Source organism: Peromyscus leucopus, chromosome 5 (assembly GCF_004664715.2).
Source record: "Peromyscus leucopus breed LL Stock chromosome 5, UCI_PerLeu_2.1, whole genome shotgun sequence".
In the NCBI taxonomy this organism is placed as follows: Eukaryota; Metazoa; Chordata; class Mammalia; order Rodentia; family Cricetidae; genus Peromyscus; species Peromyscus leucopus.
This window is the reverse complement of record NC_051067.1, coordinates 5,512,697-5,529,345: the sequence shown is the minus strand read 5'-3', so window position 1 is coordinate 5,529,345 and position 16,649 is coordinate 5,512,697. Positions and strand designations below refer to the sequence as shown.

General features: G+C 44.3%; 1 protein-coding gene across 1 annotated transcript; it reads right to left on the bottom strand.

Annotated features, from left to right (window-relative positions):
* Window positions 1–624: 624 nt before the first annotated feature.
* C5H9orf64 (chromosome 5 C9orf64 homolog) lies at window positions 625–11,243 on the bottom strand. Its single transcript, XM_028863204.2, has 4 exons — window positions 10,871–11,243; window positions 8,869–9,128; window positions 5,666–5,861; window positions 625–2,231 (listed from the first exon to the last, which is right to left on the bottom strand). The coding sequence occupies exons 1-4, from the start codon at window positions 11,199–11,201 to the stop codon at window positions 1,999–2,001; spliced, it is 1,020 nt and encodes a 339-aa protein (XP_028719037.1). The 5' UTR covers window positions 11,202–11,243; the 3' UTR covers window positions 625–1,998.
* Between the last annotated feature and the right edge of the window lie 5,406 nt (window positions 11,244–16,649).

The following is a 16,649-nucleotide window of genomic DNA, read 5'->3' as shown; positions in this document are numbered from 1 at the left end:
CAACATCAAATGGAATAAAAACAAAGGCTACTATTGTCTCAGCTGCCATGCTTCAACAGACCATCTCTCAAAGAAGAGAACTTCCCTGTGTCCTTCCTGACAGCTGCATCTCCCGCTACCAGGATGATCACAAGCAAGGAGACAGGTTGACAGTTACTCACTGAAACTGTACCACACCTACCTCTGGTTGGGCACAGGATCACCTGCCCTTGAATCACACAAAAAAGAGGGATAGGCACCAGCTACTCCATGTAAGCTGTGTACTGCTTAGTCACTGTCACAAGTGTCCAGCAGATGGCAGCAGGGTACTCAGACACAAAGCACCTCTCCCGGGTTTATGTGCTTACAGCAAGAAGGCAGGGGTGAGGAGAGGCCCTAGGCATTCATCGCCACACACTAACCAGCTGTACCAGAGCTTTGGTACTTAGCTCCGTGACACAGGAAATCATCTTACTGTAAGTCTCTTAAAATTACACTTGGAAAATTCTATCTTGATGATAATATTCCATTCCATGTTAAAGAAGTTTCTAAGATCTTAATTCAGTTCCAGTGAAGTCTAAAAACAAACATTTAGGCAAACAGATATTCAAAACCCACTACTATTACCAACAAAAAGCCCCCAAATGCCAAGCTTCATCTTTTTTATTTTTTTCAAAGACAAGTTCTTGGAGGTGGTGAGGTAAGAGTGAATCTGGGAGGAGTTAGGGGTAGACTGAGGGGGTAGGGTCAAAGTTCACTGTATACAATTCTCAAAGAATTAATTAGAGTGCTGTATTAAAATAATACAAGGTCTTAAGTATTCTAGGTTAGTCTTGTACTATCTAGCTGAGACGAATAACCTTAAATGTCTCCTTCCTGACTCCGTCTCCTCAGTGCTGGGATCACAGTATGCAACATCACACACTTGGTTTTATACAGTGCTGGGAACTGAACTCAGGGCCCCTGTTCATGGCAGGCACTCACTCCATCAACTGCACTGCATTCATAGCCCATTTTTTTTTTAAAGACTTTATGTGTATGTGCACATGTATGCGGATTACAGTGGAGGCCAGCAGAGGGCACTGATCTCTTGGAACTGGAGTTACTGGTAGTTGTTAGTGCCCAGGGTGGGTGCTGGGAACCAAACTCATGTCCTCTACAAGAGCAGCAAATGTCGCTAACTGGGGAACTGTCTCTTTAGCACTTATTTTTGACTTTTAAGATAACCCAAGATGGTCTAGAACTCATGATCCCTCAGCTTCCAACTTCTGAGTACTGGGATTACATGTATGTGTGCCACACCATACCAAGCATTACTTGATGGGAGAATTCCCACTGAGCTACACCTAGTCTGGCTCCAGAGCACCTAGCCTTGATCCACCTTTTGTTTTCCTTGTTGCCCTCAAAGTCAGTCTTGTCTGAGAGAGTCCCAAGGGTGCAAAGCCTATGCAAAACTTAGTTGGGAAAAATCCGGCACACTGTGATATTTGTAAATTGAGAATCTGCATTTGCCATTGTCCTTTTGGAAGCTTAGGATGTTTTGGGGATATGGATATCGACTTGCTAAAAGTGTAAATTGAAGAATAATAAAGATGCCCTTGTAAATAAAAAAGGAAGGGTGTCTCAGTCTGAGAGAGACTGAGTCCTTCTGCAGCTGGAAAGGCTAAAGATTCATCCTTAAAGTACGCCATCTAATATTAATTATTATAGCACATAGAAAATAAGTGAATTGGCCTGTGACTCAGTGGTAGAGTACTTGCCTAGCATACACAAGGACCCCAGGGCCATAGAAACACAAAAGAGGGAAAGAAGAAGAACATGACTATTATCAATGAAGATTATGCAATATGATTATGGGATTATGGGAATACACAATGATATGCCAAGAAAAAAAAAAGAAAAGACTGGATAGTCAATTACCTATTCTTGTGATTTCTATCTATATCAAATCAAAATGATGCAAATGACTGTATGACCTAAAAGTGCAAGTATTTACACTGGATCCATTTACATTCAGGGTCAGTAATAAATGCAGCGTGTGCGATGAAAGGGAATTCCTCTCATGTCATTCCTGTGGTTGCGGGCATAGTCCCACAAGTGAAAATCCAGAAGAACAGAGTTGATCTCGCCCTGAGGTTTCTCACCGCTTTTCTCAAAAAGCTCCAGAAGACAATCCCGGATCAGCTCGACACACCAAATTGAGCAACCTCTAATTTCCACCTCTTGTCTATCTCCATTTAAGAGCATTTCTCCTGCAAGAATTAAAAAAGGGAAAGGAAATCACTTAGAACCCTAGGCATTGCGGGGCGGCAGTGGTGCCTGCCTTTAATCCCAGCATTCAGGAGGCAGAGGCAGGCTGATCTCTGTGAGTTCGAGGCCAGCCTGGTCTACAGAGTGAGTTCCAGGACAGGCTCCAAAGCTACACAGAAACCCTGTCTGGAAAAACAAAAACAAAAACAAAAAAAAAAAAAAAATGAAGTCTAGGCATTAATGTAAGAACACAAGTTAAATTCGCAGTGACTGAGGCTGTGTCTGGCTTGTTTGATTCAGTACTCCCAGAACCAGAACCTAGTATTACACTGTGCACATACTAGTTCCTCAAGCAAATCTGTTATATGAAGATATGGTAGCCCGAAATTTAAAGGACTTTTTTTTTTTTTTTTTTCGGAGACAGGGTCCTACTATGTAGCTTTGAGTGGCCTGTAACTCACTAGGTAAAACCAGGCTGGCCTAGAACTCACAGAGATCTGTTTGCTTCTGTCTTCCAATGCTGGGACTAAAGGTGTGCTCCATAACACATGGTTAGCGGTAAGGCTTCTTAAGATGTGAATCAGAACTAAATGGTAGAGATACAGATGAGCATTCTCATAGGTTTCCTCCATGTAGGAGCTTCATACCAGAGCCACTTACCAAAACTGTGTGCATGACCTCACATAAGGGGACCCGAGTGAGGTCAATATAAGGAATACGTCAGAGGACAGCTACCCAACAGTTTCCTGGCTGTTGTTTCCTCTCAACATGTGTTATCCAAACTGGAGGAAACAGAGTTTGTTTATTTTCCAACTAGCCGATACTCACTCCAGAAAGCACCCATGTGGCTGAGGTCTCTGCAGGTAGAGAACTTATGGAATCTGCTTTTAAAAAGGAACTACTTGTTTTAAATAAGATAAGTAATGAAAATTTTTTGGTCTGAGTTTATCAGATGTTACTGGACTGGACATTGTTAATATATATAATGGAGTTTTTTTGTCTGGATCTGTCAAATGTTAATGGACTAGACATTGTTAATGTAATCTTGACTGTATATTGCATATACTTATTGAAGATAGTTTTTCTTGTATTAGTTATAAGCTTTCTTTAATTTTAGACAAAAAGAGAGGAAATGTGGTGGTATTGTGTATTCTAATAAATTTATCTGGGGTCAGAGAACAGACAACCACTAGATACAAAGGCTAGAAAATGGTGGCACTCACACCTTTAATCCTAGCATTCCAGAGATAGAAATCCCTCTGGATCTCTGTGAGTTCAAGGCCACATTGGAAATAACCAAGCATGGTGACACACCTTTAATCCCAGAAAGCCAGCCTTTAATCCCAGGGAGTGGTGGTAGAAAGCAAAAAGATCTATAAGGCGTGAGGACGAGAAACTAGAAGATTTTGGCCTGGTTAAGCATTTGGCTGGTTAAGCATGTGGCTGGTTAAGCATTCAGGCTTTGGAGCAACACAGTTCAGCTGAGATTCATTCCGGATGAGGACTCAGAGGCCTCCAGTCTGGGGAAACAGGACCAGCTGAGGAACTGGTAAGGTGAGATAGCTGTGGCTTGTTCTGTCTCTCTGACCATCCAGCATTTCACCCCAATACCTGGCCCGGATTTGTTTTTATTAATAAGACTCTTTAAGATTCATGCTACAGAGAACCCAGGGCTAAGTTTACACTGACTCTGGTAAGAGGCCACTGAGGACAACATGAATGGACTCTTGAAGCACGCTGGCTCACAGCTTTGCAATAAGTCTCTTAGAACCCAAATCATAAGCACAGTGCTACACCTAAAATAACTACAGCATTTCACGAAGAACTTATCTTTCAGCTAACTGCGATTTCAGCAGAAAAGGAACGGGGAATGTGAAAGAATCAGTCAGCACAGGACACAAGACCAAGTTCTCGGCACAAAGACTGATTTGCCCCAGAGGGACAAAGGGCAGGAATAAGAGACAAAGACAGGAGATAGAGGGGGTGGGTGGGGAAGGAGGGAGAGGGAAGGAATATTTTCCCCAGGGGCAAAGGACTGCCTCTGGATATAAAGGAGACAGATGTGGCCCATAGGAAAATGGCGGTTTATAAAGGGAAAAGGGGAAACCATGTTAGGATGAGGTGTTTAATTTTAATTGGGCACATTAATTAGGGTGGCCAAAGGGGGATTTTGTGTTGGAGTTTAATACTTTGATAGCTGAACCTTGGTAGTCAGCCTCAGGAGGAGGAAGTGGCCAAACAAGGGCCTAGCTCCTGGCGGCTGGCTTTAGGAGTGTGATCTCACGGTTTTCTTCAGGGGAGGGGAACCGTTGGCACCACGTTTGCTATGCTGGGGCCTGCTGGGGCCCTTCACTAGCCAGAAGCACAACACCGAACCTAAAGAAACTACAGCGTTTTCATGATCAAGTTATCTTTGAGTTCACTGGCTGATTTCAGCAGAAAAGGAGGGGAGAAATGTGTCCAAACCAATACGATACACAGCTTGCTGGTACCCAGGACAGGCACCAAAACTGTCTCGAACCCCCCTCCCCCCAAAAAAAAAGTTAAAAAATAAAGAACTAACATGAAAGTAATACAGTCCTTTTTCTTGTAAAAAGAAGTCACTTTCTGTGGTGGTATTTGTAATCTAAGAAATAGAGCTTGCCTGAAGATCAGAGGACAGAGCCAGCCACAGAGTTAAACATAGAGGTCAGGCAGTGGTGACACACACCCTTTAAGATCCGTCTGGATCTCTGTGAGTTCAAGGCCACACTGGGCTACATGAGATTGATCCTGTCTAGGAGAGAAACAGAGCTAGGCAGTGGTGGCACACACCTTTAACTCCAGTGTTTAGGAAGCACACACGCCATTAATCCCAGCACTAGGAAGGTTGAGACAGGAAGTGAAATGGCTGGGTGGAGAAAGGCACGTAAGGTGTGAGGAGACAGGAACTAGAGCCTTTGGCTGAAGACTTAGAGACATTCGATCTCTTGGCATTTACTCCAATATCTGGCGCTGAGTTTTTATTATACTACCATTTAGGATTTGTGCAACAACTTTCACACAAACTTTTTAATTTACCTTACCTATTCTAACATGCAAGATGCCCAGCCTCATGTCTGTAACTGTGCCCAATCATGACTACAAAAGATAACTCAGTGGCAGGCCTTAACTCTCTCGACTCAAAATCTTGTACCTACCACCTCTTTGATACCACCTTCATATCACAATGTACTTTAGTCAGCTCAGTTAACACACATCAGTCACTACATGTATTCTACACATCTCCATGTAACAAAATAGGTTTCATTTATCAAGCTCTGAAATTATAATGTCCATATAAACACAATTTTTAATCTGTCCACATTCCACACTGTAAGCAAAGTTGTTTGTAAACAAGCCCAAACAGACTCAGCAACAAACCACAGAACAGCAAACAAGGATGTAAGTTGCAAACCTCTGAGAAGCTTCTTCAGTAATTCCTTCGAGTATTTCAGGGCTCCAAAGTAAAGGAGAACTTGTGGCAGTCTGTAATCAGCAAATACGGTGATGCTGGAGATGTCCCAAAAGCAGCCATCTCCCTTTCCTTCCAGCACACTCCATGTGTCCGCCACCAGGATCTGGGCTCGTTTGTAAAAGGCAATCATTTTCCCCTGGTAAGTGAAGAATACAGATCACTGTGGCTTCTGTGTACTCTTAACGTATACTATTTAAAAAAGGCACTTGATGGAGACAGACTGTCCCAAAAAAACAAAAAAGGGCACTTGTTGAAAGCATTTTTTCAAGAGACAACAATCCTATTCTGTTGGTAAGAATTTATAAACTTTTTACAGAAAATAAAAGGATCTAACAGCAAGATGGCTCAGCAAGCTAAAGTCTGTGTTGCCCAGGACCCACATGGTAAAACCAACTCCCAAATGTTGTTTTCTGACTTCCACACTCACACTGCACTACAGCACACAACCCTGACCCAAACACATAATAAATACATGTAATTTTTAAATTATTCTTGCCCAGTGTGCAACCCATGCATTTAATCCCAGCGCTAGAGGCAAGCAGATCTCTGAGTTTGAGGGCAGCCTGGTCTACACAGTGCCCAGACTAGCAAGGGCTACACAGTGAGACCCTGTCTCGAAACATTAACATTATCATTACAAATCCTCTGTTTTTGTTTTCTGAGACAGGGTTTCTGTGTAGCTCTGGCTGTACTAGAACTCACTCCATAGAACAGGCTGACCTCAAACTCACAGAGACATATCTGCCTCTGCCTCTCTAGTGCTCAGATTAAAGGCGTGCCCACTATGCCTGCCTGGTTTTGTCATGTCCCACACCACCACCACCCCCTCACCCGGCTATCCAAGGTACACAAAATATTCAGTGTAGATGTAACGGTCTTATTAAATAAGAAACACAGAGGCAAATGCTGAGTTAAAAGCCCTCAGAAAGAGACCTACTTCCTGTGTGTCTGTCTTTTTATTGACTTTCTGTTCTGCCTTCTTATTGGTTGTAAACCCAACCACATGACCTCCTCGTCACTGCCTGTCTATACTGACCTCTAGGTCTCTGTGGTTGGTACTGAGATTAAAGGCCTGTGTCTCCATGCTGGCTGTATCCTTGAACACAAGAGATCTGCCTATCATGTGATCGGGATTAAAGGCATGTGCTACCACTGCCAGACTTCTGCTATGGCTTGCTATTAGCTCTGACCCCCAGGTAACTTTATTTATTAACATACAAATAAGATCACATTTCACCACAAATAAAATATCACCATATTCAGTCTTGATACCTTTCGGCATTCAGTAGTCATTTTCTTCTTTTCTTTTCTCCCTCCCTCCCCCCACCCCCCAGTGCTAGGGATCAAACTCGGGGCTTCATGTGCACAAGGTAAGCACAGGGAGCTATAGCAAGCAACCAAGGAGCTAGATCCCTAGACACCAGCATTTTCTTTCTTTAAAAGGAAAAAAACAAACTATTTCATTTCTAATCATTTGCGCACGTGTTTGGGGTGGTGGTGGTCTATGACACATGCATGGGTGCCTGCAGAAGCCAGAGGCATTAGATACCCTGGAGCTGGAGTCACAGGTGGTAGTGAGCTGCCCAGCATGGGTGGTGGGAGCCAAACACTGGTCCTCTGGGAAAGCAAGTGTTTGGTTTTTTTGGGGGGTGGGGTGGGGGTTGAGACAAGTTTTCTCGTGTAACTTCGGAGCCTGTCCTGGAACTGGCTCTGTAGACCAGGCTGGTATTGAACTCACAGAGATCCGCCTGGCTCTGCCTCCTGAGTGCTAGGATTAAAGGCTTGAGCCACCACTGCCCTACTGAGTAAGTGTTCTTAACCTCTGAGCTAGCTCTCCAGTCTCTCGCACTCATTTTCAATATTAGTCATAAATATATGTCAATGTGCTATAATTCAACTAGTTATTATTTTGATATGTAGACAGCATTGTTTTTGAGAAATTCTTTAACCTTGACCACATGCTTATCTGTGGTCGGGGAGTATAGTCCAGCGGTTACATATTTGTCCTCTGACATCCACATGGGTGCCTTGACACACATGCAGTGTACACAAGTGCTTGGGCATGTGTACATGCACACACAGAGAAGTAAAAATGTAAAAACGTAAATTTTAAACAGTAAAAAATGATATCTTATAAAAATACCCCATCATAATGAGGAGTAACCTATTACCTAACCTTTCATAAAAGGTTTACCTCCTTTTATGAAAAGAACATTTCTAAAGTGGCTACTGGGGACTTCTGGGTGAGAGGAAGCAGGTTCCCTGCACCCACGAGTGGTTCTCAACCATCCCTAGCGCTGGCTCCTGGGGACACCCTCTTCTGAACTCCTTCCTTCCAACCATGAACATGGCACACGTGGACACAGGCAAGCAAAACATTCATACACAAGCTAAACACATCTAAAAAAGAAAAGAAACTCAGCCTGGAGGAGGGAGATTTAATTGCTTTTCTGTTGCTGTGATAAAGCACCATGATCCAAAGCAATTTAGAAAAAGTAGAGTTGGTTTGGGTTTACAGATCCAGAGGGAGATTCTGGGTGAGGAGATTGGCCATGGGCCACAGGCATGACTGACGGCATAGCACAGGAGGCCGAAAGCTCACAGCTCATACACATAAAATTAATCAGTCAAAACAGAAAATACTCAGTGACAAGGCTTCCAAAGGATTTCACAAAAATGAAACCTAGGTGTGTAGTGGGAGCATAAAACCAATGCTCATCATTAAAAAGTACACCCATTTAATTTTTTTTGTATCATAAAACAAATTATTATAACTGTGTAAGAAAACATACACCAAGCTTTCCAAGAAATACTTTTTTCCTAGAGAAAAACTGTTATACATTCTACCTTCTGATTCTCATCCAACATCGTGAACTTTTAAAGTACTAAAGGTGTTTCTTTATCCTCAAGTGACAGCATTATTTTGAGGGCTGAAACATTTTAAAGGAATAAAAGACAAAATAAAGGAAATCTCCAACTGGAAAACAAAAAATAATGGATCTGAAAGGCAAATTTCGTTATTGCTTCTAGTCCACAGTAAACAAGCTTCAAATTTTAAGCTGCTAGCCTTAAAAACAGCTCTAGAAAGAAAAGCATTAACTCAGAATCATTACGGATTCCAAATCCTCTGGCGACAAACTCACCTTAAACAGTGCCACATCTCTGTAAGAAGGAAAATATTCTACAACCAGGTACATTAACTTCAGTGCACTCTTTTCACATTTTTTGACACAATTAAGAAAAGAGCCTCCAAACTTGTCCAGCAGAATTTTCCCAGTCTCATTTAGAATCCGATGCCTCTCTTCTATTAAAGGCATGGGCACAGCTGTGTCTGAACGAAATATATTCTGAACTTGATCAAGAGTCATTGTGGCGTAGTAGGAGGCACTAGTTATTGGTATCCCTTTAAAGAGAAAATTCAGAGATTTTCACAACTTGTAAATAATATGGAATCAAATTCGCATTAAAGACAATGGAGTGCGGTGCTGCTGGCCTACTCTGAGCACCGGGGTAGGGGGTGAGGCAGCAGGATGGGATCCCAGTGAGTTCAAGGCCAGTGAAGTCTGAATTCTACACCGGCCAGGGCTACTCAATGAGATGTCTTTCTGTCGGAAGGCTAGGGTTCAGTTCCCAGCACCCACGTGGCGGTTCACGACCTTCTGTAACTGTAGTTCAAGGGCATCGACCTCCGTGGGCATAACATGCACATGGTGCACAGATATGCATTCAGGCAAAACAAAACAACATACAAACAAAATAAATAACTCTAAATAAGTGCTCCAGATATGCATAAAAGGTGCACAAATAACAATCTGAAGTAACCCCTGCTTCGCTGTGTATTTACTCCAACACTACTCACGACAGCAATGTGACATTGCTGTAAAATGTGACACTGTGTAAAACGTTCTATAATCTGTCCTTTTCTTCTTCAGGTGGCCTTCACTTTTCATTTATTTTCCTGTGACAGGGTTTCACTCCCTACAAGCCTGGCCTGAAACTACGCTCTTCAGGCTGGCCTAGAAACCGGTGATCCTCCGGTTCCTGCTGTGGCCTGGAGTGCTGGACTGTGGACAGGAGCCACTATGGCCAACTTAAAGTGACTTTTTTTTTTTTTAAAGAAAACTGGCTTTGTCACTGAAAGGACCAGGCAGAAGCCCTAACAGGAGCAAGCAGTTTCTAGGAGGGCCATAAACAAAAGACAAAATCCTTGTCTTGCAGTGGCTCCCTTTCTGCATGTACTCTGACTGCTCAAGGCTCAGCCAATTGTTTATTGTCTGGGACCCCTCACCAACTCAGAGCTGTGTGCATGAGTCAAGGACAGAGCCTGGACCACTGAGTTAGCTCCCAGTCAGTACGTCCCCGTCCAGCCAGCCTTCAAGGCAGCTCCAGGCCTGCCCCAAATGATTACGGTAACCCCCAACTAACAACCCTTGCTGCGGCCTGCGCAGCTGGAGCACGAAATCTGGCGAGGGACGCCGAGGTTAAACAGCACTCTAGACACCCAGTTTCAGTTCGTCAGGGAAGCAGCTCTCTTTAGTAAAACCAACACGGGCTTATATACCCCTCTAACAGCAGGGGTCAAGGACTGGTTACTCTGTATCCGGAGGCAAGCCCAACACTTTTCCAAACACGAAAAACCAAAGGGGAACTAACTGATCTCCAGCACCCTCCGGAACCAAAATGCACATTTTTCACACAAACAACTTAACTGGGACAGGACCCAAAAGGGCATTTAAAATTAAGGCAGCAAACTTACTGCTGCCGACAACCCTAGCCAATTAAAAGTCACTAACCTGATTGCCACTCCCATAAACCAATCCTGAGTCTGTTCCCCCCACCCTGTTCTATGTAGTCTGTAGACCCCAAGCCTCCCTTGCTTTAAAAACCCTGCCCCATTGCTAATGGGGGGGGGGGGTCTCTCCTGCTCTGCTGCTGTCAGACTGACGGAGAGTCCCGAGTTAACCGGTAACAATACAGAGTCTGCTTTTGCATCGGTTTCCGTCTCTTGGTGGTCTTCGGCGGACTCTGGGTCCAACAGTCACCTCTGCTGACTGACATGGCTTCTGTGTGCAGACTTCAGCCTCAGGCAGAGGACACCTCCCGACCCGCACCGGGCCACAGGTGCGAAGGGCCGGCCACACCCACCTTGGTCGAGCGCTCGGTTCACCGCGGCGCACAGGGCCCAGTAGCCGGTGTACGCTCTCCCGCCGTACTGCACCTCACACCTGTGCTCCTCCTGCTCCGCCCAGAAGGAGAAGTTGAGCGTGTCCACCACGAACACCCAGTTGAGCGCAGCCTCGTCGGCCCCGCGCGGGTTGAGCTCGTGCAGGGACTTCCACTGCTCCACGCGCCACGCCGAGGCGGCGGGCAGCAGCAGCTCGGCCGTCCTGCGCACGCCCTCGGGGTCCACGTACACGTCGCGACTGTTCTCGGTCACGAAGCTCGCCGCCTCGCGCGGCGGCAGCGGGAACTCCATGCTGCTCTCGCCCTGGTCCCCACGGCTGTGGCCACGCCCACCTTGGGGCCACTCACTTGGGGCCACTTCCGGGTGTGAAATCCGGAAGTCGCACCAGGAGGCTTCCGGGTGGGCTCTGTGGCTCCGGGCTCGGCCAAATTGTTCCTGGTCGCACGCCAGTGGCACGCGGGTCTTTGAGGAAGACTTGGGGGTCGCGTGGGTTGTGGGGACTCAAAGTTACTGCGGCGCCGCCTGGTGGCGAGATGTAGACAAGCCTTCGGCGGCAACCAGCAAACGGCTACTGGGCTGCACCCCCAGGAGCCCCTCTGTCTCCACACTTCAGAGGCCGAATGGATGTTTAGGATTAGTTGGAACATTGAGTAGAGGAGGGAACACTGTTGTGTGTCTGACCTTGTGCGCAATCACTGGATTTCCTGCATGTAACAGGAGTGATGGTGAGCCCCGGTTTGCAAGTAAAGGGGAATAACCAGATGATGAGGTTCCCCGAAGGGAACTGTATGAGCCAACTGTAGGAAAAAGGACCAGCCAAAGAAACCCACCCTGGCCCTGAATCCAGAGCCAGTGAAAGAAACACTTTAGCCCTGAAACCAGATCCAAATCTGCCCCTAACCAACTAAGCAGAAAATGAACCAATCCCCGAGGACGAGATCTAGGCAATCAGAGCTCAAGGGACTGAAATCTGACCAATTCCCACCCAGAAAAACTTCATGGAAGACTGTGTAAGCCCTGCGCGCCTGCCTGTTCAGTTCGCAGCTGTCTTTTTTCACCCTGGCAGAGTGGATTCTTCCCTCCCAATAAATAAATCTCTTTTTTCGCCAGAGCAGAGATGAAGCCCTGGACCGAGCGGAGCAGAGAAGGGCTTTAACGCTTTGGCTGGGGAAAAACCTTCCCCTAGGGGACCAGAGTTGTTGAAACCTGAGCAGAATTGTAACTAACAACTTCGTTGGTGAAGCCCTGTGCTGCTGGAGCAAAAGCTGTTACATTGCAGCAATCTTGCCCTGGAGCAGGGCTAAGTTGCTACGCTCTCTGTGATTTGTGCTATTCCTTGGCTCCCAAATGCCGGAACACTTTTCCATCCGAGCTGTAACACTTAGTATTCCTTGGCTGCCGATTGCCAGAACCCCTTTCCATCAGAGTTGCAATGCTTACACCAATCATAAATGCCAACCATTCTGGTCATTAAGTGGTGACAGGGAAAGACAGTGCAAAAGTTCCTCTATCATGTATTCTTGCCGCTCTTGATGGAGAATCCCATAGAAAATTATCCAACTCTATTCTAGGACCCAGAGGTCAGCTAACTTAGCTTCTGTTAAAACTCCCTGTTTTTGTGGAATCCCCTCCAGCTAACTGCTTTTCTCCGATTTTGTTAAAACTGCCTGTTTCTTGAAAACTTCCCTACAGCGGCTGAGCGAGGTGCCAGGATGTGGTGGTTCCTGCCTTTAAAAGATTGGTCATCTTCCAGGACAGGCACCAAAAACTACACACAGAACCCCTGTCTGGAAAACAAACAAAACTGGTGATCTGGGCCCTCGGGACCACACCCAAGTCCCTGAATACCTGGGTGTGGTCCCAGCTGGCTAGAATAAAGACTTTCAATTGACTATGTACTGTAAGTGGTGGTCTCTAGTGGGCTACCCAGAAGAACAAAGTAGCAACTATAGACAATAAATGAAACATCACCCCAAATTCCAAGTTTTAACAGACTTATCGATAGATACATTGGTCAATGTAGAAGTGATTCAAAGTTGCCTGGGAATGCAGAATTAGTATAAAAGGATGTTTTTATTCTTTGAGATTTTGTTGTTTTGAGGCAAGGCCTGTGTAGACTCGGATCACCCAGAATTTACTGTGTAGACCAGGCTGGCCTTGAACTCACATAGATCTGCCTGCCTTTGTCTCCTGAGTGCTGGAATTGAAGGCACCCATGGGTCACCATGTCCAACTTTGTCTTGTTCTTTAGATGTTGATTTGTTGTTGTGGAATATTAGTTTAAGATGTGTTATATTCATTTATGCTGTGGAACATTTTGTTTAATGGTGCAAAGATGTGTTGCATTCTTTATTGCTGCATTAGTTTAATTCTGTAAAGCTGTGTTACTTTGCCTAAAACACCTGATTGGTCTAATAAAGAGCTGAACGGCCAATAGCTAGGCAGAAGAGAGAAATAGGGGAAATCTAGGCTAGAGAAAGTGAGCGAGGAGTGAGGAAAGGAGGAGAGGAGGGCACCAGGGGCCAGCCACCCAGCCACACAGCTAGCCTGGACTAAGAAGGAAAGAAAGATATATATAGAATAGAGAAAAGTAAAAGGCCCAGACGTAAAATGCAGTAAAAGAGAAACAGGATAATTTAAGTTAGAAAAGCTGGCTAGAAACAAGCCAATCTAAGGCCAGGCATTCATAAGTAGGAATAAATCTGTATATTTATTTGGGAGCTGGGTGGCAGGCCCTCAAAGAGTTAAAAAACAAAACTACATTTTGTATCCTGCAATTTTGCTGTTTATTAGATTCAAAATTCTTTTTTTTTTTTTCAGAGCTGAGGACCGAACCCAGGGCCTAAGTCCCCAACCCCCAAAATTCTTCTAGTAAATTTTATAAAGGTCTTTTTAAAAAATTGTTATTTTTTGTCAGGAGTATTTTGCCTGCATGCATGTATGTGTAACTATGTATGTACCTTAAGCCCACACAGGTCAGAAGAGCCCCTGGAGCTGGAGTTACAGGAGATTGTGAGTGGCAATGTGGGTGTTGGGGCTCCGCCTGGGTCCAGTGGGAGAGCAGCCAGTGCTCTTCACCTTTGGGACAGCTCTTAAGTCCATATAGAGTGCCTTGTAAATAAGAGTTCCATTTCCTTAAAACAGGAATCGATGGATTCTTTTCCTATTTTTTTTTTTTTAATTTATTATGTATACAGCATATGTGACTGCAGGCCAGAAGAGGGCATCAGATCTCGTTACAGATGGTTGTGAGCCACCATGTGGTTGCTGGGAATTGAACTCAGGACCTCTGGAAGAGCAGTCAGTGCTCTTAACCTCTGAGCCATCTCTCCAGCCCCCCTATTTCTTTTTTTAAGATTTATTTATTTATTATGTAGTGTTCTGCCTGCATGTATGCCTGCATGTATTTCCTATTTTCAATTACAGCCAAGACTTCAAGCCCTGTATTGAATAAACAGGGAGAATGGGCAACCTTGTGCCATTCTTGATTTTAGAAAAAATGCTGTCTTAGTTTTGTTGTATATAGCTTCTATTATTTTGAAGTATGATCCAATCCATCTATTTCTAACACCTGCAGAACTTTTTATCAAAAGGCATGTTGAACTGTGTCAAAGCCTTTTTGATTGAGATTATATGGTTTCTGTCTTTGTTTATATGGTGTATTACATTTTAAAAAAGATTTATTCATTTTATGTATGAGTGCTCTATCTGCATATACACCTTTATTCCAGAATAGGACATCAGATCCCACTATAGATGGTTCTGTGCCACCATGTGATTGCTGGGAATTGAACTCAGGACCTCTGGAAGAGCAGTAAGTGCTCTTAACTGCTGAGCCATCTCTCCAGCCCAGGTTATTACATTTTTGATATCTATGTTGAGCCACAGCTAAATATCTCTTCATTCAAAGAAATTAGTCATCACCATTAACATTTCATATTGTATATAGCCACCCCAACTCAGACAAGTTCCTCATTTTAAAAGCTTTATTATTTTATTTTACACTATAAAGTAGCAAGGGAACAAACAGCAACAGTACAAGTTAGATACACTACAGAACAAAGGGCTAGGGGAGTGCTCACGGGCCTGGAGCTCAGACTCAAGTGTCTGAGCTTTTCCTTGGGTCAGATTTTTTTTTTCTTGAAGGGAAATGACTAACCTTGGAGGAATCCTATCTATCTGTGCACACAAACTGACAGTGCCGACTTTTAAGGCTCTCCTAAGAGAAGTAGACGTTTGGAGCCCCAACATGCTTGAGAATGTATATACACATGACGGGCCACCTGGAGTACACAGCAGAGCAGGCAGAAGAGACCTTGCCTCGAAGTCAAGGTTAAAGGAGAGAAATGACTTCAAAACAGTCCTCTGACCTCCACTTAGGTTGGGGTCCCCAAGCACCTACACTCATTCCCATAGGGGGATGGGGTTGAGTAACCTAGGCTGTTAGTTACTTGTCTTATTGGTGTCACAAAAACACCTGACAAAAAACTTAAATGTTGCTTTGGCCCAGCTTGAAGAGTTTTATCTTGGCAGCAGCAGTTTAAGCTAGCCACTCACATGTCTGCAGTGGGGAAGCAACAAATGATTATGCTTAGTTCACTTTATTCAGTCTCAGACCCTAGTCCATAGAGAGGATGCGCCTCCAATTTAGGCGAGTCTTTCCCACCTCGATTAACCCAATCTAGATTCCCTCTCATAGGCAGCAATATTCACCATCACTCCTAGGAACATGCCCATTGCTAGTCCCTCCATAAATTGGTTTAGTTGTTGAGGTATGCTTATTAATTTGCTTTGTCTCGATAGGGTCTCACGCAGCCATGGCCGGTCTTGAGCGCCTTCCTATTCCTGCCTCTCCTGTGCTGTCAATTTGCATCATAAACCTTTTTATTTGGTTTTTCAAGACTGGGTTTTTCTGTGTTGCTCTGGCTGTCCTGAACTCCCTCTATAGACCAGGCTGGCCTCAAACTCAAGACACCCACCTGCCTCTACTTCCCAAGTGCTAGGATTAAAGGAAATGCACTCCACTCCTCACTTAAAAACTTTAAATGGACATTGAAATTTCATTTTTGTTAATACCAATTTAAAATTCTTGTGTATGACGTGAGTGGACACTCTGATCCCTGTAAATGGAGATCAGAGGACAACTTTGTGGGTTCTGGGGATTGACCTCAGGTTGCAAGGCTTGTGTGACAAGTGCTGGCTAGCCCCTGGGTTTAATTAACTAGTACCCTTGTTTTTGTTCTAATTGCAATAGTGATTTTCAAGAATTCTGTAGTACCATGAAGCTGTGCCAGCCTTGGTGTGGTGGTATAAGATTATAATCTCCTACATTGGCTCAGGCAGGACCACAGATTGAAGGCCAGCCAGCTAGCCTGTCTTAAAGTAAACAAAGAACACAAGTTGATTTGGGTTCATAGAGATAATTCATAAATGTGCCAATTCTGACCAGTTTCATCCATGGAATGCTCATAGTCAAGGTTATTTAGCCTTCCAAATTGTTCCGACCCCCACATATGCATGGCACAAATGTTCACCCCACCTCCCACCTTACCCAAATAAATTGAATATAGAATTTGGGATTATTTTATGAGTTTTTGGAAAAATCTTATTTCCAAACTTCTGGTAGACACATTAAAAACGACCCTATTAATCTTATTTTTGATGGGCTAGTAAAATAGTTCAGTTGGTGAAAAGTGCTTGCTGTACAACCATGTGTTAGGGTTCCCAGAACCCCATAGA